Here is a 26,400-nt window from a genome sequence, read left to right on the forward strand (position 1 = left end):
TTTTCTACCAGCACACGCAGACACGCAGCATCATCAAGGACCACAGCCACCCAGCACGCAGGCTGTTCTCCTTGTTACCGTCAGGCAGACGATACAGGAGTATGGCTGCGCGTACCACCAGACTTAAGAACAGTTTCTGCCATCAGGCTTCTGAACTCATAAACACATTTCAAATCGTATGTTTTTTTTAAATATTGTCTTTTTACCTATTTTTAATATTGTCTTTTTACCTTACTAATGTCATTTTTAAAATCTTATTTATCCTTGGAATATTACTGATGAGGTGACCCGTTGTCTTGTCAAATACATTTCATTGTACCGTTGACCCTGTGCCAACCTACATATGACAAATAAAATGTATTATATTATTATTATTTTCTCAACGCGTGTTTCTTGATGCATGCGCAGATAATGCGGGTTTGTGTTAGAGAAAATCAGGACATGCGCAGTTTTCTTGGAGCCTCACCCATATGTGTTTCATACCTTTTTCCCCACGAGTGGATTATTTACATTAAAAACGCATATATAAAGTTCTGTGTTTTTGAGACTCTTAAACCTCAATATTATTGATCTGAATGCATTTGGGATTGGCACCTGTATAGTGCAGAATATAAGAACCAAATTATTAGTTAGTTAAACCATTGTTCACAGACGTACTTTGTACACTGCACCCTAGAAAAGCTTGTACCTCTTCCTGAACCCAATGTTATTGAATGTTCCAACATTTCCAATTTCACTACCTGAATGCAGTTCACATTCCTTGATAAATCACATGGGCATAATTGCATAGTTTCTTAAAAATAACCAAAGTGTATTTATACTTTTCACTACCAATTTCCATCCTGCTCTTAAATATACTTGAATCCCTGTTCCGGACGTATATTGGCCATATCCCTGAACTCTACCTCCACTACATCGACGACTGCATTGGTGCTACCTCTTCTATCCATGCAGAACTCACTGACTTCCTGCACTTCACTACTAATTTCCATCCTGCTCTTAAATATACTTGTAACCTCCGCCTGGCAGAGCTGGTTCTTACCCTTAACAACTTCTCCTTTGACTTCTCCCATTTCCTCCAAACTAGAGACGTAGCTAAGGGTACTTGCATGGGCCCTAGCTATGCCTGCCTCTTTGTCGGGTACGTCGAACAATCCCTGTTCCAGACATACACTGGCCCCATCCCCGAACTCTATCTCCGCTACATCGACGACTGCATTGTACCCATTGCAGAACTCACTGACTTCATACACTTCAGTACCAATTTCCATCCTGCTCTTAAATATAGTTGGAACCCTGACATCAGTCTGAAGAAGTGTCTCAACCCGAAACGTCACCCATTCCTTCTCTCCTGAGATACTGCCAGACATGCTGAGTTACTCAAGCATTTTGTGAATAAATACCTTCGATTTGTACCAGCATCTGCAGTTATTTTCCTACACAAAGTCTATTTATATATTCTTTAATTACTCTCGAGGGCAAATTAAAATGGGAATTAAATGTTAACTTTGCCAGCCCTGCGCATATTCTATGTGAAAGTATTAAAGTACTATTTTTTTCCTCAATAAAATTACTTGTTTTTTACAGCTTTATCAACAAGGACGTCTTTGCCAATTGGGTGGTGAATTTTGTGAGCTTGAGGTGTTTGCTAAAGTACTACGAGCTTCAGACAAAAGGTAAGCCTTCTTTGTGCATGTTGATATTTATGCTGCAATTTAATTGGTTTGTATTATCTCGCCGTTTCCATCTGGAATCAACGACTGAGTAATAGGGTTTTGAGAATGAAATCTGCAGTGATGTTCGTGTACTAAATTCTTTCTTTAACATTGCTTTTTTGTGACCAGGCACCAGTATTGGTACCTTTACAAACTAGATTTTCATATTTTTATAATTTCAGTTCAAGTAAGCCCTAGGCTTCCTCAGTCGCCTTAAGCTGGCTCAGACCATAAACCGATGTTCCTCTCCTTGCATGACCACCTCTGCCCGTGGGCACTTCCTGCATTCGTCCTTGAAGGCACTAGAGGCAATACCGCAGTCCCTCTCCTACCGGCTCACTCTTCGCATCCAATGTTGCAAGCGGCTCCCTCCTCGACTCCAATCTTCGGGGCTGAGCTCGGCTGCCTCTGAGCTTCTCCCTGCAGGCCACGGCTGGTCGGGTACTTCTTCACGGCAGTGGGCAGTCTGCCAGGTCTTCCCTATTTGTTTGGCTCTGCAGCACATCCCGGGAGCCTTTTAATTTTTTATAAATAATTTTTAATATTACCCAAAAAACTGATTTATAAAATAAAATGTATTAATTGAATTCGGCAATCAGCCCTTAAAGGGCGGCACGGTTGCATAGATGTAGAGCTACACTCTTACAGTGCCAGACACCCTGGTTCAATCCTGACTACGGGTGCTTGTCTGTACCGAGTTTGTACATTCTCCCCGTGACCTGCGTGCGTTTTCTCTGAGATCTTCGGTTTCCTCTCACATTTCAAAGACGTTAAACTTTGTCGGTTAATTGACTTGGTGTAAATATAAAATTGTCCCTAGTGTGTGTAGGGTAGTGTTAATATGTGCTGGGATCATTGGTCCATGTGGAATTTGAATTGATATTAAAAGAGTACTTGGACAAAATACATTGATTTCCATTCTTCCCTGATATGTCCATTGGACCAGTTCAGCTGTTGAGGAACATTTATGTACCGGAAGTTTAAAAAAAAAATTGTTATGGCTCTCCTGCGCAGACCTATAAATACAATATTCCCATTTGCTCCTCGTATGAAAAATTGTTGCCCATTATGTACTTATCTTACAAGATTAGTTTTGGGGTGATCTGAAGAGGGGCTGCATTCAGGATGCAACGTACTAGGGCTGTGAGCATTTTTGAAAAAACATTCATCCACGTGCAAATTTGATTTTGGCATAGAAGAGCCATTACTATGTATCGCCAATCGCCACAACAGACCGACAGCGATGCAATCTTACTGTCTGTACTTCTTGAAGAAGGGTCTCGACCCAAAACGTCACCCATTCCTTCTATCCTGAGATGCTGCCTGGCCTGCTGAGTTACTCCAGCATTTTGTGATACCTTCGATTTGTACCAGCATCTGCAGTTATTTTCCTATGACAAAATGCACCTCTTGGCCAATTAGAACATGCATGTCGGGCTTCTGTCGACTCCAGCTTGGTATTCAATGCCACCATCTCTTCAAAACCTATCGTCAAACTCAGAACTGGGTCTCTACTTTTCTCTGTGCGATTAGATCCTCTACTTCGTCTACTTCTACCTCTACTTACCTGACAACAGGGAGGGAGGGAAATTATTTTTGGCTTTTGAATTAAATATTTGTTAATTGTTCATAATAAAATGTGCGGTATCACAAAATGCTGGATTAACTAAGCAGTGTTACTCCAGCATTTTGTGATACCTTCGATTTGTACCAGCATCTGCAGTTATTTTCCTATAACAAAATGTGATGTTATTCTTGATATGGGTATGTCAGTAAGTTGTGTGTTCATAACACAGGGACAGCCTGTCTTCCGTTTGATCAACATCATAATGTGCATTTTTCTTAACCTAATGAGTGTTTTTTGTGTTTTCCTACATATCATTATTATATACAAAGATACAACTTGCTTGTATCAAAGGATCTTATTAAATTGGCTCTAATGCAGAAGTTCTCTCTTTTAGACATCTCCTGCATCACTGTTTCCAAGCTTTAATGGACCATGGAGTAAAGGTGGCTTCAGTATTAGCAAATTCCTTCAGCAGGCGGTGTTCCTATATTGAAGAGTCAGATGCCCACGTAAAAGAGAAAGCAATCCAACTTGGCTTTGTTTTAGGTAAGCCCTGTGTTTAAATTGGTTTTTTTTTAATTGCTTGGTAAGGTAAAAGGTATAGTCTAGGAAAAAATATGTATTTGGATCATGGTATGATGGTAGGTTCTTGTGCTGTGTTGTTCTTGAAGGCAATACTGCCCCTTCATCTTGGATTGCATTTTGATGTTCTCCCTTGTTAATTTTGAATTTGTCTCCACGAGTTTAAAAAATACATTGGTCTATTTTTTTTCTCTAATCACTTTCTCATTTCTTCGTAAATTTTTTTGGACCATTGACTTTAACAATAAGTCCTTTATTTTTTTTCAAAATTTTTTTCCAAGAATTCTGTGGATTTTTTTGTTGTTGTGGCAATTCTAGACTTGAATGAATGAATACTTGGTCACATGTGACAAGTCTTTGTTTTGCATACCCAAGGTATGCATAGGGTGCTGACAAAGTTACAGTATCCCACGCCAGGTCCTCCTTTGTTCTGCATCCCTATCCTCCTCCCCTTCCCTGACGATAGTTCCCCTGTATCAGGTCTTGCTTTGTTCTCCGTTTGATCATTTATTTATAATTGCTAAACTGTTGTTCAAAATTCAATGAATTTGTAAGCTAATGTTTCTGCTGATAGCTCTTCTGTTTCGTTAACATTGGACACAAGTCATTTACTACTTTTTAATTTTTTTTTAGCAATTGTAACTTTGACTTTAAATATTCACGATAAACAATTTTTGTTACCTTCTAAATAAAATACACAAATTCCATTCAATTCAATATTGAAAAATTGAATTAAATGCACGTATGGTCAGAAATGAAATTGCCTCGAATACAGTTCTTGCTGAATATAATTTATTAGAAGATATTCATGCACCATTTTTAACAGTTGGGGAAAGACGGATATTATTTAACTAGAGATTTTGCAGCAGTTATTTTGGAAGGTGCTGTGAGTAAATATAGCAATAACATTTTTCAAACAAATGTCAGTTGCTCGATCTAATTTCTTAAATGTGAGAATTAGATTGTTAAATATGAGATCAGTGCTGTGTTTAAAAGGTCTTTGAACTTATAAATTATATGTAACTTGGTCTGACATTTAGATTTTTTAAATTGGCACTGCAGTTTTTATTAAATGCTCAACTGCTTTATCTTGAGCTGACTGTCCGAGCTAATATATAATGCTCTCTCTTAAATTGTATTTGGTCTCTAAGATTTCATGTTTAATTTTTAACACGGTTCAAGCACCCCCCTCCCCCACCTGATTCCTACAACGATATGTGATTCTATTAGATTTGATTTTGCAATTGTCAGGAAAAGATCCCTGCATGAACTCACTTTTTTGTCAGGAATTTTAGGAATCATTAATTTTGATCATTGTGTAGGGACATACAGATCTATTTGGATCTTGTAGACATTGTTATGAAAGATTGAATATAATAATTGTGATAAGAAACCACTTCAATTGGATATATTTATTTTAGTGTTTCATCTTGCCTTCAATTTAATTACTCAACTGGCATTTTCCACAAATGCTCATTTAATTATTGCTGCAAACAACATTTGTAATTAAACCAGCTCTCAATTGGGCTGTGCTTCTAAAGTTTTTGCTATTAATAAAAGATTATTTCTATACCTTTTGCAGTGGTAAAGTTTCATAATTACAACACAAAAATACAACAAAGCATGTTAAATAAAATGCTCAGGCTATAATTTTAAAGAAACAAATATAGAAATATTCATCAGGCATATTGTGTCTAATACAATAGTCGAAACTTTTAAAACATGTTTGGTACTCTTTCCACCAAAATTTATCAGTTTAAATTAACAGGCCATTTAGATCCTCAATGGTCTACAAATGAATGTAACTTGTACACTTAACAACTGGAGTTTTAAGAATATGTTTTCTTGTCATTTCTTGACAACTGCTAGTATTTTATAAAATCAGGGCTAATTATTGTGGAACACTGGGCATAATTTGCACTTGAAAATTTGCAATGTATTGAATTGAGGGGAAACCAGAGGTCGTGTGGGCCTCTTCTAAAAATAATGTTTTTTTTTAAATACACTTCAAATTTGGCATGTTCAGCAATGTCATATTTGGTTTAAAAATGTATTGATATTTGTGTACTATTGTCATTTGTACTGAGATACAGTGAAAAATGCTCTGTGCTATTCAGTTAAAGCAAGCTATATACATCAGTACGACAAGCCATACCTGAGTACAACAGGTAGTGCAAAGAGAAAAATACCAGAGTGCAGAATAAGGTGTACAACATTATAGTGTTACAGCTACAGAGAAAGTGTAGATTAAAAGAATGTGCAAGAGCTGCAATACAGTAAATTGGGAGATCAGGGCTGTACCCTTAACATATGAGAGAGCCACACAGTAGTCCGATAACAGCGGGGATGAAGCTGTTCCTGAATTTGGTGATGCGTGCTTTCAAGCTTTTTTATCTTTTGCCCAACGGAGAGGAAAGAAAATGGCCAGCGTGAACATAGTCTTTGATTATAAGAAAATAACTGCAGATGCTGGTACAAATCGATTTATTCACAAAAGAAGGGTCTCGACCCGAAACGTCACCCATTCCTTCTCTCCCGAGATGCTGCCTGACCTGCTGAGTTACTCCAGCATTTTGTGAATAAATCAAATAGTCTTTGATTATGTTGGCTGTTTCACCAAGGTAACGTGGTGTAAATGGAGTCGATGGGCGGGAGGCTGGTTTGTATGCTGGACTGAGTTACGTTTACAACTCTGCAATTTCTTGCTGTCTTGCTCAGAGCTATTACCAAACCAAGCTGATGCATCCTGATAGGATGCTTTCTATGGTGCATCTGTAGACGTTGGTAAGAATCGTTGTAGACATGCCATACTTCCTTCATCTTCTGAGAAAGTAGAGGCGTTAGTGTGCTTTCTTGGTTGTTGCTTCTTTGTGGTTGCTCTGGGACAAATCGTTGGTGAGGAACTTGATGGTCTCAAGTCAATGGATATTTTAAGGTGGAAATTGACAGATTCTTGATTAGCAAGGGGTCAAGGGTTGTGGGGCGAAAGCATGAGAATGGGGTTGAGAGGGAAATATAGATCAGCCATGATTGAATGGCACAGTCTTGATGGACTGAATGGCCTAATTTTACTCTTCGAATTTATGAACTCTCAACCACTTCCACTTCAGCACCATTGCCAACGGGGGAGTGTTTACCACCTTGTTTCCTGAAGTTAATAACCAGCTCCATCTTAAATGACATTGACGGCTAAGGTGTTAACTTGACACCATGTTACTAAGCTCCTTGTTGTCTTCATTTACTCCATCTCGTTATTGTTTGTGATTGGGGCCCACTGCCGTGGTGTCCTCTGCAAATTTACAAATATTGTTGATTCTAATGAATAAGTTGATAAATCACTGTTTTCCTGAATGATGGGTTTCTGTTTGTCCTTGGAGCTTTCCCTTTGAAGGTGGTTCAAGATCAATTTGTAACCAAGCTGTTCTATTGCATGTTCATTCAGCAGAAATGACTGTCTTAATATCTGAAGTCAGAAACCAGAAGAGTTATTCTGCTATTTAATATAACAATAATGATCCACTATTTCACATCACAACCCATCAACTGATTCAGATGGATGAGGAATTGAACTCGGGGAAATTTGTGTTCTGTGTAATGCATTATTTGGTTCATTACATTATTGAGCCATCAAGCAAACTTGAATGATAAACTTGATTAAGAAATATTTTAAAGAAATGGGGAACGTTTGCCAAATTTAAAATCATTTAACACTTGAGCACAGATTTGTAGAGGTTGGGCTGAGTACTCAGCCAGTGCATCACAGCTGAGAGGTACGGGTGCTTAGTTATTTTCACCCCTACCGCTGATGTTAAAGATCTACCACAAAATTTGCCCTCAACCACACTCCATGCATTTTGAAGCCAATCACCAAGTCATCAACTTATTCTGTGAAGCACGAGAGCAAATCCTTGCACTCAAAATCCTAAAAGCAAAAGTCTTTTGCCAACCTATCCTAAATAATAAACATCTTAGCTAGACCCTGAAAAAATATTGACCATTCCTTATATATCGGATGGAACATCGGCAAAGATGGACGGCAATAATGAAATTTGCCATCACCCACCATACACCAGCACAGCCTTTGTTGTTCTGAGGATATGGCTGTTTATAACATCATGAAAAACCCAGGACAACGCCCATGACTTACCAGGCATCAGTGATCACTGCCTTATTTTATACCTATGTCTAGGCTACCTATTCAACTGGATCAAGAATAAGCAAATCAATGATTGATTGATTGATGCTTTATTGTCAAGTGTACTGGATACGGTGGGATTCTTTATTTGCATACAGTACAAGTATGCAAGAGTTGCCACGTAAAGGGTGCAGACAAAGCTGTGCCTTCAAAGCTCAATGCAGTTCCTCTTCCATCATCTGTTGTGATATTGCAAGGACTATTTTGTTATATCACAAGGACTATTTTGTTTGCCCGTGTAGCAACGTGTATATATGAGAATGACGTAATATTGGCGGGCACTCTGGTTCCAGGTGGCCGTGAAATAAACTGAGCCTGGATTTATGCTCCAGCTTTTAAACCCTTAAATACATGTACTTGTGGTCATTCCAGAGTCATCACAATGGTATAACAGATACCGAACCACGAAGTACAACATCATCCACCCCCCGACCCTCTTTGTTCCCGTTGACCTCCCCAGCACCGGATCCTCTTTGTTCTCGGCACCCCCCAAACAGGGTCCTCTTTGTTCTCGGCAGCGTTGGGACTCACGCGGCCCCATCCTCGGCCAACCACCGGCACACTCACGCAGATGACTTCTCTCTCGATGGCCCTTCATTCTCACCCGCCAGCAGCCGAGCCAGCTCCTGGTCAGCTCCAGGCTGGTGGGCGGGCCCGGTCCAGCACGGCCGCGCAGAGCTCGCCAGGAGCTCCCTTCTGCCAGTGTCCCCTCCTAGGCCAATTGCCTTGACATTACAGCCCTATTTACACTGTCAATCCTGCCATGCAGGATTCATTATTTCTAAGGAGGAAAAAAACCTTTTGAAAAGGACACTTCCATTCTCAGTTCTGGCACAAAAAGAAATGACCCGATTGATAGGCTAAAGATTGTATGATATTCTGAAAATCTCTTTGAGGTAAAAATGCAATGTTTCCATTGACTCCTAGGAATTCCTCGTCCATGGCTGTACTTTTGAGTTGGTACTGGGATCTTGAGTTTATGTGTAGGAGCACATCGATCCCAATATAAATAAGGAATGTGCGCAACAACTTCCAAGCGACCCACCCTTTTTGCCCCACCCATAGCAAAATGTACAGTTTTCTATCGGCCTCATCAGTTATCTTGGAACTCACAGAATTTGCATAGAAACAAGCATTCATAATTTTAAGGCCTGCCACAGAAGTATGAAGCCTCAGTTTTATTTCTACAAAAGGTTTTTCTTTGTTCCTTAACATTTCTTGTGTAAACATGATGCTGGGGAACATAAGCCAAAAAATATTTTGCCGCTGAATTGGTTTCCTTGACATTTTACACTTCAAATGAAGTATGTTTAACAAATTGAGTGTATAGAGATTTGAATAAATCAAGGAAAGTGAGAGGCTCATGAATTAGCTTGCAGAGGACAAATATGTAGGAGGAAAATGGAAGATTTTGTAGGTAGTGTCTGCTTGTATCGATGGGGTGAATAGGGCTTAGCTGATGATTCAGAAGATTTGCAAAATCTTCCAGAACCAGCCAAGCGTTTGAAAAACTCGGTGTGGTTACATAAATCCTTTCGTTTTGCTAGATGCTTTTGTATTCAAAGATGAAGCATTCACAAAAGTCAGCTGGGTGACCATTTATAACATTAATGTGGCGAATTCCCTAAGATTCTCCACATGTGACTAACAAATAAGGAAGCTATTTAGCCCATCAGAACCATGCCAGTCCACAACAGAGCTATATTCAAAATGCCGCAGCCCGGCTTTTAACAAATACCAAGAAAAGGGAACGTATCACCCCAGTATTATACTCCCTTCATTGGCTCCCTGTAAGATTCAGGATAGACTATAAGGTCCTCCTAAGCCCTAAATGATTTGGGAGCAGCATATCTTAGAGTCCCTCCTTCCGTATGATCCTACTTGAGCACTCAGGTCTTCTGATGCCAGCCTGTTAGCCACTCAATGCTGCAGCAGTAAGAAAATTGGCAAGGCAGCCTTTTTCAACTACGCCACCAAGCTGTGGAATACCCTACCTAGGGTGATGAGGGATGCCGACTCAATTGAGATTTTTAAACGGCAGTTAAAAATATATAGTTTTTACTCAAGCTTTTAACTGATTTTACACTCCCAATTTTAAATTTTAATTTTTAAAATATATATCTGCTTTGTATGCCTATGTCCTAACTGTTTTATATTGTATCTTTGTTTAGACTCATGTTTGTTTTTGTGGAAAGCACTTTGGGCTGCATTAATGTGCATGAAAAGTGCTATATAAATGTATTATTATTATTATATTTCACCTGACTCGCTGATTTATCTTGATCCATGTGTCATCTGCTGTTCTGGTGATCAACAAAGACATAATAAACAATTTGTACTTTTTAAAGTCACCTCAGTGGTGATGTGGGAGTGGGATGAGGGATTAATATTTAGTTAGATGTTTTATCCAAAGAAAATCTGTTTATTCCAAAAAGTTATTTCCACTGTGACCTCGAACATTATAATGTTCTATTGAAATGGACGAGGGCCTACCATCTTGCTCTCAGTAATTTAAAAAAGATGGAGTTATAGGTATGAATGCAAGCTGGAGAAATGGCCTGTTGCGTGATTTTTTATCATCAGCTGAAAAGTAGCTGTGAAAGCTTTGATTAATGCAAGACTTTAATCTGACGCTCCAAGACCACCCCATCCAAGACCAAAAGAAATTGCATTGAGTTCTATATGTAGCCCAGGCCATCAGACAAACCAGCCTCCCTCCCATTAACTGCATTTACACTTCACACTGCCTCTGCAATGTCGCCAGCATCATCGAGGATGAGTCTCATCTCAGTCACTCCCTCTTCTCCCCTCTCCCATCAGGCAAGAGGTACAGAGGTTTGAAAACATATACCTCCAGATTCAGGGATAGTTTCTTCGCAGCTGTTATCAGGCATCTGAACAGCCCTCATCAGCTGGAACTATCTTTAATCGGAAATTGTCGGACTTCAATGTGATATCTTTGCACTAAATGTTGAACCTTTATCCTTTGTCTGTTCTCTGTGGACAGCTTGATTGTATCCATGTATAGTCTTTTTGTAACTGGATAGCACGCAAACAAAAGCTTTTCACTGTACCTCAGTAGACGTAACAATAATAAACAAAACTAGATGTTTGATGGCCGTGATGTTCATTAGAAATTGAATTGTGCGCTTAACTTCATGATCAGCTGAATGAGTACTCACTGTACAATCCAGTTCATTTATTGTAAGTCTGCTGCTGCGATTTATGGAAACTAAAATGAGAACGCAGCACGTTGTTTCAGTTATTTTTGGACAGTTGAGGCAACTGTTCCAAAACCTTTTGTAATTGCATAATGAAAGGTCAGCTGAATTTAAATGGAATATTGCTTGATGGCGTGCCTCTGATTATCTACATATACTTGAAAGCTGCATAAAACACCATTCATAAGCCAAAGAAATGCATTGGAGCAGTAAAGCAAGACCATGCTTGATCATTTTACTTTTGTTTTACATTTCCACAGGTGGGTTTCTTTCTGATGCAGGCTGGTACAGTGATGCTGAGAAGGTGTTCCTTTCCTGTCTTCAGCTGTGCTCGCTCCACGATGAGGTGCTTCATTGGTTTCGTGCCGTGGAATGCTGTGTCAGGTGTGTGGTAGACAGAAACATCTTTTTCAATAGCTTGTTTTGCAACTTCAGTCAATTCTTTACTTTTGAGGTGTAGTCTACGTTATAAAGTAGTTAAATATTATACAGGTCCACCAACGATTTTCCGGCAACTGGTGGTCCGGCACCTCCTTTAATTACCAAAAATACGAGAGCACAGTTGAAATTCCCCCTCCCCCCGAATCCCCCCACCCTGAAAGATCGATGCCTAGGCAGGGTGAGGTGGCCAATCTCCACCCCACCAGGACTTTCACGGCTGATCAGCGGGTCGAATTTGCTCATCGCGGCTGGGACTCTGGCCTGGCCAGAGACAGCAGATCTGCCTCCTTAGCCGACTTTGTAGGCGGTATCTTGGCACCCCTGCGTCTGAGGTGGACTGTTACAGTACCGTTGAACTCCTGTTGGAGACCGTGACCTCTGGTCTGGATAATCCAGAAATATCCTGGAACCAAGAGTGCCAAAAAATAGGTGATAGACCTGTAATAGTTTACTACACTTTTTTAAACTAGTAGCTGATGAATGCTGGAAGTATTCAATAGGTAGGCATTACTTGCGAAGAGAGGAATGATCCAGCTTAATGCCCTTGCCTGTTACATTTGCCAGACTTTGTCCTCCCCCCCCCCCCCCCCCCCTTCTCTTCCAGCTTCTCTTCCACCCCCCCCCCCCCCCCCCCCCACCTCAACTATAATAAATCTGAAGTAAGGTCTCGGCCCGAAATTTCACCTATCCATGTTCTCCAGATGTACTGCCTGACCCACTGAATTACTACAGTATTTTGTATATAATGTTATAAACCAGCATCTACAGTTCTTTGTGCTACATCTTAATTAGATGCTCATGCCTCTCAAGTGGATGAATGCAAACATAATTAAATCCGATGGTCATGAATTTAAAACTGAGAATTATACATTTTCTACAAAAATGATTAATAAGCTAATTGGGAACTTGACTAAAATATTTTGTTTGCAAAAATACTTTGTGTAAATCAGCACTTGATGTTTGGTGTAGATTCATTCAAAAATGCTGAGTGATTATGGTTCTTTATGCGGGGATGAAACCCACTTCAAAAATTACCTATGATGGAAGATCTTTGCTAACTGTAAAGTACAAGCAGTTTGATTACAGGATGCAGCAATTTGGCACGAGGGATAATCAAATTTACTGCTAAAGGCCATTGGTGTTCTATTTTGACTTAACTAGCCATCACCAGTCAGATTAAGCAGTCTATTTTAGTTCATGATATAAATTAGTTAAATCGTGAATAAGTCCTGCTTCAACTTCAAATAAAAGGATCAACTTGTACTCTTGGGTATGATTAATTGCACGGTAAATCCTTTAAATCAATAATGTAGTAGTTAGACTTTATCCTTTGTGTAGGAAGGAACTGCAGATGTTGGTTTACACTGAAGATGGACGCAAAATGCTGGAGTAACTCAGCGGGACAGGCAGCATCTTTGGATAGTAGGAATGGGTGACTTTTCGGATCGGCTGAAGAACGGTCTCGCCCCGAAACTTCACTAATTCCTTCTATCCAGAGATGCTGCCTGTCCTGCTGAGTTACTCCAGACTTTATCCTTTGTTTGTTGCCTTTTTTTTAGGAATTGGCGTGGTGCTTTTTGGATCAATTTAAAATTGATTGAAATGATGCTGGTTATTAGAGCATCATGTTAAAAGTCTGTAAAACGTCTTCCATTTAATGTGTCAAACAAAGACTGTATTCTATATAAATTCTAGATCAGGAAATTCCCAGGCATCCAGCTAACAAATCCAAGGATGCATACTCTATGGAAAAGACAGGCAGGTGGGGAGAGGGGGTGGGGTGGCTCTGCTGGCAAGGAATGAAATTCAGTCCTTAGCAAGAGATGAAATAGGATCAGAAGATGTAGAATTAAGCTTTAGCTTTGTTCTGCTAAAAGAAAAGAAAAATTACTTTCTGTATGTTCTTGCACAATGAGCTGATGTCAAATTTTAATTCTCTGTTAGATAACATTTCAGTATTACAGTACATCGTATATGCCGCATGGGTGCTGCATCTGTGCTGCCAGAAATAAGAAATTTGGCTACGTAGATATTGTATGCACTTGCATTCCGAGTAACCTGGAGATTTACTGAGGAATTTTACACTCGGTATTCTAATGCAAGGACTTTCATTTGAATTTCTGGGGTTTCCAGCGCACGCAGTATTGAACCGAGGACAATAGACAATAGGTGCAGGAGTAGGCCATTCGGCCCTTCGAGCCAGCACCGCCATTCAATGTGATCATGGCTGATCATTCTCAATCAGTACCCCGTTCCTGCTTTCTCCCCATACCCCCTGACTCCGTTATCCTTAAGAGCTCTATCTAGCTCTCTCTTGAATGTATTCAGAGAATTGGCCTCCACTGCCCTCTGAGGCAGAGAATTCCACAGATTCACAACTCTGACTGAAAAAGTTTTCCTCATCTCTGTTCTAAATGGCCTACCCCTTATTCTTAAACTGTGGCCCCTGGCTCTGGACTCCCCCAACATTGGGAACATGTTTCCTGCCTCTAATGTGTCCAACCCCTTAATAATCTTATACGTTTCGATAAGATCCCCTCTCATCCTTCTAAAGGAGTGCAAAGAAATTCCAAACTATTATCTACAAAAAGCAACTTTAACTACAAAGTGTGGGAAATTATTGATTTGTTTTAATGTTATTATTTGTTATAATTCTAATGTATTTATTTTCAAGGTTGCTCCATGTGCGTAATGGCAATTGTAAATACCACTTGGGGGAAGAGACTTACAAACTGGCTCAGACCTACATTGAAAAGCTGGCAAAACATGGCCATCAGGCAAATAGAGCAGCACTGTTTGGAGAGCTCTGTGCACTACTTTTTGCTAAAAGTCATTATGATGAGGTAAGTTCTGTCCAAAAAGTGCTGCATATTTTATTCTTTTAATTGCACCTCAGAAAATCTGAATAGGTTTTTTTTCTAATGTTTGAACGTTGTTAAAAATGTCATTGTATGCAAATAATGTGCAATATGATAGTCCAAATTCCATGCTCATGATAAACTGATCTCGATCTCTGCTATGCATGAGCTCACCAAATATTATCCTGATTTCTTGTTCCAATAATGGGGAAATTAGCCTGTGAGGTATCCCAACAAATGTCTCTTTGGTACATCCCTGAAAGTTTGTTTCTGTTACTTTTTATGTATGAGGTTTATATAATGTTTTTCATGTCGTTTCATGACCATTTATTTATTTTTATTGTGTATTTGCAAATTTTTGCACACGGTAAGAAAAACGGTAGCACACAGGCAAACATCCAAGGACTACTGACAAATACCTGTAAGAAATAACTGCTTTCTTTCATGTATTGGAACACTATATGTTCTCCACAGCAGCAGTACTTTTGAAATCTAATAGCACTCTTGAAAATGTGCCGTGAACTAACTGTGCACAAATATTGAAGTGAAGCGAATAATTACGTTCCAGTATGTGAAATATTGGTCAGGGCTCTGGGAAAGTTTGCCGGGTCTCAACTTGCCAGACAAGGCAGGGTTTGTTAGAAAAGGAGCACCTTTGACACTGCTGCATTGACTTGTGCATCTTTGTTGATTTGTTGCTAAAATGGGTGTTGACTTTTAATCTGTTGAGCGCTCATCTGCCCGAACAAAGTCTAACATAGATCATTAAGGTATAAATAGATGTGAACCAGAAAAAACGGGGGACTTCATTTTATATGGTTCCTTTCACATATTCAGGTCATCTTAAAAATATTGCGCAAATATGTTCATGCTTTTCCAGAAGCTTTGTGTTCTCTTTTGCTACTGTGTTACATTTTCTTTGCCTAAATTGTTTTAATCGAAAATCATTCGAAAACCCGATAATTTTGTTTCTAATGGGCACTTTGCTCGTTTTTGGAAAGGTTAGTTTTGATTCTGAATTGATATTTCCTGTACATCAAGGAACTTAATGTACATTTCAACCATTAGGTTTGTAATGTAGATTTAAGCAGTTAAAAATAAGAGACTTTAGAGATACAGCGTGGAAGCGGGCATTTCAGCCCACAGAGTCCACTTCACCTTACACTAACACTATCCTACATTATGGACAATTTACAATTTTACCAAAGCCAATTAACCTACAAACCTGTATGTTTTGAGTGTGGGAAGAAACCGGAGCACGCAGAGAAACCCTGCAAAGTACAAACCATACAGACAGCACCCGTAGTCAGGATCGAACCTGGGTCTCTGGCACTGTAAGGCAGCAGCTCTACCACTGCGCCACATTGCCACCCTAATTGAGCTGAAATCTTTCAAATATTTTGGTGACCATCCAAATGTGCACTGAATTGCTTGTGTTTTATCCACCTAATGAAATATGAATGATTATTGTAGCATAACCTTTAATATGGTCAACCTGCTACATTATTGCAATCATTATCATAAAAGGACTTTTTTATTGCACTACATGCAAGAATTAATTAAACTTGTTGCGTCTGGTGTTTAAAAGGCATGCAATTAAAATGCCTTTATCTTTGTTAATAGGCTTATAAATGGTGTGTAGAAGCAATGAAGGAAATCACTGTTGGCTTGCCAGTGAAAGTAGCAGTTGATGTTTTGAGACAAGCTTCAAAAGTGAGTAGTTCTTTTATTTTGTTTAATGTATTTTGAAGAAAACTAGAAAAATGTTGTTTAAATAATGAGGATTATAATGAATTAATGGATTGCCGAGTCGTTAACTCTTTCAATTAATCTGTAGTGTACAATCATTGTAAAATAGCAAGTTAGTAGGGTAACTTGAAGCCTTGCTCCAACTAATTGTACCGAAATTCAAAATCTAATAGTGTAAATTTACATATCCCTAACCCACATCGGTTGAGGCATTAAGTGTAAGGGTCAGGAAGTCATATTGAAGCTGTATAAGACATTGGTTCAGCAACATTTGGAATATTGTGTGCAATCATGGTCGCCACTCTATTACGAAGGCTTTCGAGAGGATGAAGTTGAGTTGCTTCCAGGAATGCTGCCCGGATTGGAGTCTATTGACTATAAGGAAAGGATGAACAAACTTGGATTGTTTTCTCTGCCGTTCGGAGGGTGAGGGGTGACCTGATAGAGGTTTATAAAATTATGAGGCATTAATAGTTCAGCCAATCGGAGTTTTGTTTCCCAGGGTATAAAATGTTAAACATTATAGAGAGTGTATTTTGAAGTGAGTGGAAAAGTTTAAATGAGATGTGCAGGATGTTTTTTTTTTACAGTGGTTGGTGCCTGGAAGGCACTGCCAGGGATACAGGGCGTGGAAGCCAATATCCTAGTGATGTTTGAGAGGCATTTAGATAGGCATGTGAAGAGGCAACGATTGTAAAGATATGGATTGTGCAGGCAGATGGGGTTAGTTTAATTTGGCATTATTGGTATCATGAAGGGTCTGTTCTTGTGCAGCTTTGTTTAACTGTACTCAATACTGATATCGTTAATAAATTCCGAATAACAATAACGTTAACTTTATAATTGGTCATCATTACATTCTCCAAATTGTATTCGGGTCATCAAGTTGCTTGGAATTGAATTATTTTTGCTTTCCAGGCATGTGTGGTGAAGCGAGAATTCAAGAAGGCAGAGCAGTTAATAAAGCATGCAGTGTATTTAGCACGGTAAGTTCTCGTGTAAAAGTATCAAGCTCTGTTGATTCATGCTTGGAATGTGTGTCTGGAGTCTGGGGATGTGGGTGAAGCGCTAAACTAGTGCTTTGCATCTGTTTTCACCAAGGAGAAGGACATGGGTAGGCCTGGCCAAGATGGCCATCAGTGAGTCATGGCGCCAGGCGGAATAGGCTCTGCCCGAGCCGGCTGCCTACCCCTTTTCCTACATGGCAGATCGTGTCTTTCTAACTTGATCAAATTGTTTAAGGAGGTAATGAAGTTGATCGTTGTGGGTAGGGCGGTGAACGTCGTCTACATGGATCTTAGTAAGGCATTTCATAAGGTCCCCCCATGATTGGGTGATCCAGAAGATTTAAGATGCACAGGATTAACAGTGATTTGGCCATGTGGATTCAGAACTGCCTTACTGATACAGAGGGTTGAGGTGGAAGGGCAATATTCAGGCTGGAGGTCTGTGACCAGTGGAGTTCTGCAGACAGGTTGATTAGTAAGTTTATAGATGACACCAAGATTGCTGTAGTGGTGGGTTATGGAGAAGGCTGTCAAGATATCCAGCAGTATATAGATCTGTTACAGGTAGGGGCAGAAAAATGGGTGATGGAGTTTAATCCGAGCAAGTGTGAGATGTTCCACTTTGGGAGGTTAAATGTAAGGGGAAAATATAAAATTAATGACATGACCCTTAACAGCATTGATATACAAAGGGATTTTGGGATCCAAGTCCATAACTCCCGGAAAGTGGCAACACAGGTAGATAAAGTAGTAAAGAAAGCATATGATATATTTGCTTTCATTGTTTGGGACATTTGGTATAAGAGTCGGGAAGTCATGGTGCAACATTATATTGGTTAGGTCCTATGATTGAATTAACATTTTGTTCAAGATGGCCGCGCCGTTGTGTTTGGCTGCCTGCCACTGTATGTTTCTTTTTTTTCCTGGTCAGATGTGCAGCACTTTGGTCAACGTGGGTTGTTTTTAAATGTGCTATACAAATAAATTGACTTGACTTGACTTGACTATTTGGAGTATTGTCTGCTGTTTTGGTCACACTGTTACAGGAAGGATGTGGAGGCTTTGGAAAGGGTACAGAGGAGGATTACTAGAATGATGCCTGGATTGGGGGTATGAGCTACGGAGAGATGTTGGACTGACTTAGATTGCTTTCTCTGGAACGTTGGGGGCTGCAGGGAGACCTGAGAGAAGTGGGTAAAATTATGAGAGGCATAGATAGGGTAGATGTTTAGAACCCTTTTCACCGAATGGAGAAATAAAATATTAGACGGCATAACTTTAAGGTGAGAGGGACAAAGTTTAAAGGAAATGTTCAGGGCAAGTGTTTTACATAGAGGGTGGTGAGTGCCTGAAATGCACTGTCTGGGATGGTGGTTGAGGCATTTATGATAGTGGCATTTAAGAGACCTTTGGGTAGGCAGATGGATGTGCAGGCAATGGAGGGATACACATTGTGTGCAGGCAGATCGGAACTGGTCTTGTCATCATGTTTGGCACAGACATTGTGGGCCAAAGGGTCGGTTCTGGTGCAATACTGTTCTATGTTAGAGTTTGAGCAAGTTCAATTTTCTGGATTATTTTAGGCAGGCTGATATTTATATTGATTTTACTTTGGTTTTACTTTTGCTGTTGTCGGTTCTTTTTCTACCCCACTGCATCACACTCGATATGAGATTGTGCAAAGTAACAATTGGGCCAAAATTCAGGCATTACTATTCCATTCCTTATGGGATGAATTTTTTTTAATGTATCGCAGAACAAAATCAGCACAATGAAGAAAAGACTTTCCACACAGCATGTTATGTTTTCTTTATAGTGGTCAAAAACCTTTAAAGAAATATTTTAACAACATTTACCCCAAAAGAGGATTTGAAATTTTAACAGTATAATGTAAAAATGTCTGAATTGTGATAATACATGACCTATTATTAACTAAAGACATTTATTTTCAGGGAACATTTTGGACCTAAACATCCCAAATATTCTGATACCCTCTTAGATTATGGATTTTACTTGCTGAACGTAGATAATATTTGTCAATCAGTGGCTATTTATCAGGTACGTTGGAACATTGAGATTTGTACTTATCCTCTTTGCTTTCTCAAGCATGTGCTTATTTGAATAGAAGAAGTCTATTATTGGACTTTTTCAGACATGCTGCATTAGATGACCTGTTATTTTCTCAGGCTAAAGTTTTGGAAGATCAGAGTAAACATCTATGAACCTGAGACAAATACCATGCAGTCTTCCCTGTACTCTCAAACTAAACCAGACAGTTTTTGCTTACTATATTCAATCAGGTAGTTATTATAAAAAGCTTAGTTTGACCACTATCTTAGTTTCCGCCTATACTTTAGATTATCAGTTCTGCAATTTGTGCTTGAGTTGTCATCTGTGTACTCAAGCCTGTGCTTTCCTCCCTAGCCTTTCAGCTTCTCAATAATTTAACTCATTCTCAACTTCAAGAATTCCCAACCGTATACCAGGTTCTCCTTGTGCGCCTACGTTGACTCTAAAAAATTAAGGCCCCAAATTGTTATTGTTCAGTCTCAATTTTAAATAATGTTTAGATCCTTTCTGAACCATGTGCCACTCCACTTTTCCATTCCCCTTAATTCCACCAACACTAATCAAGTCACGTCTCCTTTCTCTGATGTCCCATTTTTTGGGGTATTGCACGCAGTTCTGGTCTCACCATTCCACCCTTCCAGAGAAGGGTGAAGGCTTTGGAGAGGGGGCAGAGGACCTGACTGGATGAGAGGGTTTCAGTTACAGGGAGAGGTTGGATAGATTTGGATTATTTTCCCTGGAATGTCAGAGTTTGAGGGAAGACGAGAGTATATAAAATTTATGAGATACTTAGGATAGACAATCAACTATTTTCCCAGGATGGATATGTCCACAGCAGAAGGCATAGCTATAAAGTGAGATGGGGAATGCTCAACGGAGATTTGCAGGGCAAGTTTTTTTTACACAAAGAGTGGTGGGGGCCTGGAACGCATTGCCAGGGGTGGAGGTGGAGGCAGATCCAATGGTGGCATTTAAGAGGCTTTTAGATAAGCACATGGAAGTGTAGGGAGTAGAGGGCAGATGAGATCAGTTTAACTTGGCATGATGTTTGGCACAAACCCTGTGGGCCAAATGGCCCGTTCCTGTGCTGTACTATTCTATGTCTAATTACTGGTTACACCATTAGTTTCCAGTGTCCAAAACTGCAATTCCCTCCACCAGAGCATAGTTCTTTCTCATCCAAAAAATATTCTTTGGGAGATGTTTTTGGTTCCTTAACCAATGAAATATGTGCAATAGAGGGAGTGGAGTGAAATGTTCCCACCCTGTTTTGCAGGATGGTGAGTTGGTCATTTGAGGAGATATTAAGCAGGCTGCATCGATACTCTCCAGAATAATGAGGCAAACTTGTCAAAATGTACAAAATTCTTAGGGTTTGATTGAATTAGTTGCAAGAATGGTATTTTCTCCGGCTAAGATATCAAGATAAGGGATCACAGTGTACATTCAGGGCCGGGATAAAAAGATTTTTCTTCACAGTGTGTAGAGAATCTTTGGAAGGTTACAAAATTTCAATAGCAGAGTATGTGACAAGCATTGATCCATAGGTTTTTGATCTTACGACAATCTTAACGGTAGGAGGATTTGAAGGAAATAAAGTGTTAAAATAAAAGATCGGCTCTGAGCTTATTGAATTTTGCAGCAAGCGCAAGAATGCTACTATGCTTTGCATTCTTATTCTGTTTTGTTGTATTTAATGTCTTTTGTGTGAATTTAAAGGGCATTCATTTTATATAAGTTAGCCCTTGGTCATGTTGAAAGCTAATGGCAAGTTAATATAGAAGACTTTGGCAAAGGAGGAAAGACTTATTGGCTAATTAAACAGAGACTATTCTGGTCACTGACACAGCGCCCATGCACTCATTGTAAACTACTTAAGTTTCATTATGTGTAGTCATGCATAACGTGGCCTAAAATGGAGTTTTGATAATGGATTAATTTGCATGATTAGATATCGGTCATAGTACTCAAAATAAGTTTGTAGGTAGTTGATGCGTGCAGCATGTACAGGCTAATAATTGTAGACTTTTAACTCTTGTTTGTTAGACAGCGCTTAACATCCGACAGTCTGTGTTTGGAGGCAAGAATATCCATGTAGCAACAGCTCATGAGGACCTGGCTTATTCCTCTTATGTACACCATTATAGTTCTGGGAAGTTTGACAATGCACGGTAAGTCATTTAGTAGCATGTTAAAAATGTTTTTTGTTATTAGAAAACTGGTGATTTAGAAATCCTTTTCGGAACTTCATGTTCAGGTAGAACATCCTCTCAATACATGCAGATAAAATATTTTCACACGTTTTGAACATTTTTAACTTTATAAATAAAGAAAATATATTTGCAGACATTGACATGACCCATCTATCCACATTTAATGCTTAACCTGTCAGGTGTTCCGACTATAGATGACTGCTATTGTTTATATATGATGTGTTCATGTCTTGCATTTACTAGTTTGGCTCTCCAATTTTCCTTCTCATCTCCCTTTTCTTTAGAATTATCTGATACTTTTTGTTTGAAGGCTCACTCCCCTGACAAAAGCAGCAGTCTGCAGTTTTAATGCTGGGTCTGTACTTTTCCTCAACAGATTTCATGCTGAGCGTGCCATAGAGATCATCACTCATATCCTCCCAGAAGACCACTTATTGTTGGCTTCATCTAAAAGAGTTAAAGGTTTGTATGTTAAAATGAATCGTTTGTTCAAAACTCATTGTACTTTTGAGACATGCCTTCAACTTATCCCTTTGAGCACATGTATAGAAAATATTGTGATTTTAGTTTTATTATTTAAGCTTTGAGTAGTCTCATCTACTACCAATATAAAGACTGCTATAGAACAATGCCCAGGCGCTGGCATTCTGAAAACAAGCCATGCATAAAATTGTCTTCCAGAACCAGTCTGATCATGAATATAAAAATCACAAGCATGAAGTTAATGAGGATGAAACATTAGATCTTGATGAAGAAGAAAAGGGCATAATGATATATATATAACAAATCGTCTTGGCCCAGCTGAAGTACTGAGCGGGCATGGATTAATCAAATCTGGACCCAAATGTTTTACTCCAGTGCATATAATCCAATATTGTTAGACCCTTTAGACCTTGAGTCAAAAAGCTAAGCTTTTTAAAGGAATGCATAAGTCATGCATTTTATCAAACGTTGGATAAAATTGTGAACTGAAATGAAAAAGAATTACACATGCTGGAAATGTTTTTTAAAAAACCAGACCTACTTCTGGAACCACTCAGCATTTTGGACAACTTTAATTAAGTTAATGGAGGAACAGCCCACAAAACACAATTCTCAGCAAAACTCCCAAAGTATAATACTGTCAAGCTTTTACTCTTGTTTAGTTTTAGTTTAATTTAGAGATACAGCATGGAAACAGGCCCTTTGGCCCACCAGTGATCCCCGCACACTAACACTATACTACACACACTAGGGACAATTTACACTTATACCAAGCCAATTAACCTACAAACTTCCACTGTCTTTGGAATGTGGAAGGAAACTGAAGATCTCGGAGAAAACCCATGCGGTCACGGGGAGAATGTACAAACTGTACAGACAACACCCGTAGTCACAATCGAGCTTGGGTCTACTGGTGCTACAAGGCAGCAACTCTACAGCCTTGAAATAGTCTTGGCATTTTTCCAAGAGTATTTCTGCAGCAGGTGGTGCACAAGAGCAGCCAAATGCATTAGCTTGGTCCCCCTTGTCATCTCCAGTCTCCACTAATCAATTCAACACACTAATGAAGCTCAGATTCAATACTTTAGAAATGTGCAAATTTTGAACAAAACTTGGTGTTTCGAACTTAATAGCTTTTATATGTGATGGCATAGTAATGAAACTGAATGTTTATTTCTATCCTCCTCATATTTTTATACCACTATTAACTCGCTCTTCAGCCTCCTCTGCTTCAAGGGAAATAAACCCCAGCCTATCCATTCTCTCCTGGTAACTCAAATGCTCCGATCCAGGCAGCAAGCATCCTGAAGAATATCCTCTTCACTCTCTCCTGTACAATTGCATCCTTCCTGTAATGAGGCATCCGGAACTGCATACAGTAATCCAGATGTCGCCTAACCAATGTTATATAAAATTGCAACAGGACATGTCAGCTCTTATATTCTATACCAAGGCTGATGAAGGCAAGTAGTTCTTCACTACTTTTTATCCACCTGTGCTTCAAGGATCTATGGACTGGAACCCTCAAGGGCACTCTTCATCAAGAACAAGGGGCCACAGTTTAAGAATAAGGGGTAGGCCATTTAGAACGGAGATGAGGAAAAACTTTTTCAGTCAGAGAGTTGTAAATCTGTGGAATTCTTTGCCTCGGAAGGCAGTGGAGGCCAATTCTCTAAATGCATTCAAGAGAGAGCTAGATAGAGCTCTTAAGGATAGCGGAGTCAGGGGGTATGATGGCGCGGTCCAGTCCAGTCGCCGTCGTGGTAGCTCTGCGGGAACTGTGCGTTTTAAACTGGTATGTTTACTTTAAAATTATCCCTAAGTGCTCTAGCGTGTGCTAGCACTTAGCATTAACCAATGTACGACCGGGAAACGCTCGTAAAATTAAACTCGAGCGCTACAGGAGCACTATTAAACAGAAATCTACTCACCGATATACCGATAGAGATCATCAAAGGAGCGCACCGCGGCAGCAGCAGTGGGAGCGCAGGTCAGTGGGAAAGTCGGAAAAAACACCGAGGGAAGCGAGGGGGGATTCGGAACAGGCTGAGAACCCAAGCCTTACGTCCACCTCTGCCCAGCATACTTCTGGCCAACGTCCAGTCCCTGGAGAACAAGCTGGATGACCTGAGGGCAAGGATCAGATTCCAGAGGGACATAAAGAACTGTAACATCCTTTGTCTGACCGAAACATGGCTGACCCCGCTGGTGCCTGACCAGGTGATCTGCCCATCCGAGTCCTTCACTGTTTTCCGGGCGGACAGAACGGAAGAATCCGGGAAATCCAAGGGCTGAGGAGTCTGCTTCTTGACCAATAATTACTGGTGTAATCCTGGGAATATTAAGACGCTTTCTCGTTCCTGCTCGCCGGATCTGGAACATCTAACTATCCTATGCCGACCATTCTACCTACCCCGGGAGTTCAGCTCGGTGATCATCACAGCCGTCTATATCCCACTGCATGCGGACACCGACGTGGCACTGTCCACCCTACACGATGTGTTGTGTCAACACCAAAACAAGAACCCTGATGCGGCTGTGCTGGTGGCTGGAGACTTCAATAGGGGAAATCTCAAAAAGGTCATGCCCAACTTCTACCAACACATCACGTGTGTCACCAGGGGGGAAAGAACATTGGACCACTGCTACACGCCGTTCAGGAAAGGCTACAAGGCCGTTTCTCTCCCTCCTTTTGGGAAATCTGACCACGCTGCCATTTTCCTGCTGCCGGAGTACAAACAACGGATAGTACGGGAAGCGACAGTGACGAGGGACGTAAAGCGGTGGGCTGACCATTCAGAGGCCATGCTGCAGGATGCACTGAGCGAAGTCGACTGGAACATGTTCCAAGCAAGTTCCAGAGATGTAAATGAGTTTGCGGAAGCGGTTATGGACTTCATTGCCACAATAGCCGATACCATCATCCCCACGGTAAGGGTCAGTATCTTCCCTAACCAAAAACCCTGGGTGGACAGGTCTATTCGCGTGGCCTTGAATGCTCGCACCGCTGCTTACAACTCCGGCCTGGCATCCGGCAACATGGACGACTACAAGGGAGAGTCCTACCGACTGCGAAGGGCAGTGAAGGATGCAAAAAAGAGGTACCGGGACAAGATGGAGTCACAGATGGAGCAGCAGGACACCAGGCGCCTTTGGCAGGGGCTACGGACTATAACTAGCTACAGGTCCAGCACCCCCTCAACCGGAAGTGCCGGCTCCTCCTCAGCTGATGACCTGAACTCTTTTTACGCACGGTTTGAGACGGGTAACACCACCAGCTCGCCGTCTAAAAACAGCACCGAAGGGGCGCTGGCTAGCGAGGCTGGAGGGGGATCCACCGCCGGGGATGTGCACACATTCTCGGTGTCCGAGCATGAGGTGAGGTGGGCTCTGACGCGTGTGAACACGAGGAAAGCTGGAGGCCCAGATGGTATATCTGGGCGAGTACTAAAGTCTTGTGCTACTCAGCTTGCTCCAGTGCTCACCACAATATTCAACCTCTCCTTGGCAAAGTCCGTGGTCCCTGCATGCTTCAAAAGATCCATCATTGCACCGGTGCCAAAGAATGCCTCTCCAGCGTGTTTAAATGACTACCGACCGGTGGCCCTCACCTCGGTTGTCATGAAATGCTTTGAGAGGCTAGTCAAGAAGCACATCTGCGCCCTCCTTCCTCGCAACATGGACCCACTACAGTTCGCATACCGTCCGAACAGGTCCACGGATGATGCGGTCTCCCAGGTTCTACACACCGCTCTCTCTCATCTGGACAGCCAGGGGGGCTATGTGAGGATGCTGTTCATTGACTTTAGTTCAGCATTCAACACAATAGTCCCCAACAGACTGGTTGAGAAGCTGCTGGAACTGGGGCTTAGCACCCCTCTGTGTGCCTGGGTCCTGGACTTTCTCACTGCCAGGCCCCAAGTGGTCAGGATGGGGGAACACACATCTAGCTCCCTCACCCTGAACATAGGATCCCCCCAGGGCTGCGTCCTTAGCCCCCTACTGTACTCCCTGTACACACATGACTGTGGGGCCAGGTTCAGCTCAAACTCCATCATCAAGTTTGCTGATGACACTGGTGGTGGGCCGGATCTCCAACAACGATGAGAAGGCCTACCGGGAGGAGGTGGCTGATCTGGCACTCTGGTGTCAGGACAATAGCCTCCTCTTGAATGTCACTAAAACAAAGGAGCTGATTGTGGACTTCAGAAGGGCTAAACATCCAAGGACGTACACGCCACTCGAGATAAATGGGTCTATTGTGGATAGGGTGAGCAGTTTCAAATACTTGGGAGTCCG

The 26,400-nt window shown here is 40.8% G+C and overlaps 1 protein-coding gene across 1 annotated transcript in view; it reads left to right on the forward strand.

The window, feature by feature from the left end:
• Positions 1–26,400, forward strand: part of appbp2 (amyloid beta precursor protein (cytoplasmic tail) binding protein 2) — a 55,923-nt gene that overhangs the window by 16,228 nt on the left and 13,295 nt on the right. The window contains exons 2-10 of the mRNA XM_078422204.1: positions 1,588–1,676; positions 3,677–3,828; positions 11,541–11,664; positions 14,396–14,564; positions 16,203–16,292; positions 17,247–17,314; positions 19,288–19,393; positions 21,452–21,576; positions 21,995–22,080. Coding sequence (XP_078278330.1) covers positions 1,588–1,676; positions 3,677–3,828; positions 11,541–11,664; positions 14,396–14,564; positions 16,203–16,292; positions 17,247–17,314; positions 19,288–19,393; positions 21,452–21,576; positions 21,995–22,080 — 1,009 coding nt within the window. The remainder of the gene's footprint in view (positions 1–1,587; positions 1,677–3,676; positions 3,829–11,540; positions 11,665–14,395; positions 14,565–16,202; positions 16,293–17,246; positions 17,315–19,287; positions 19,394–21,451; positions 21,577–21,994; positions 22,081–26,400) is intronic.

This window comes from Rhinoraja longicauda, chromosome 26 (assembly GCF_053455715.1).
Source record: "Rhinoraja longicauda isolate Sanriku21f chromosome 26, sRhiLon1.1, whole genome shotgun sequence".
Taxonomy (NCBI): domain Eukaryota; kingdom Metazoa; phylum Chordata; class Chondrichthyes; order Rajiformes; family Arhynchobatidae; genus Rhinoraja; species Rhinoraja longicauda.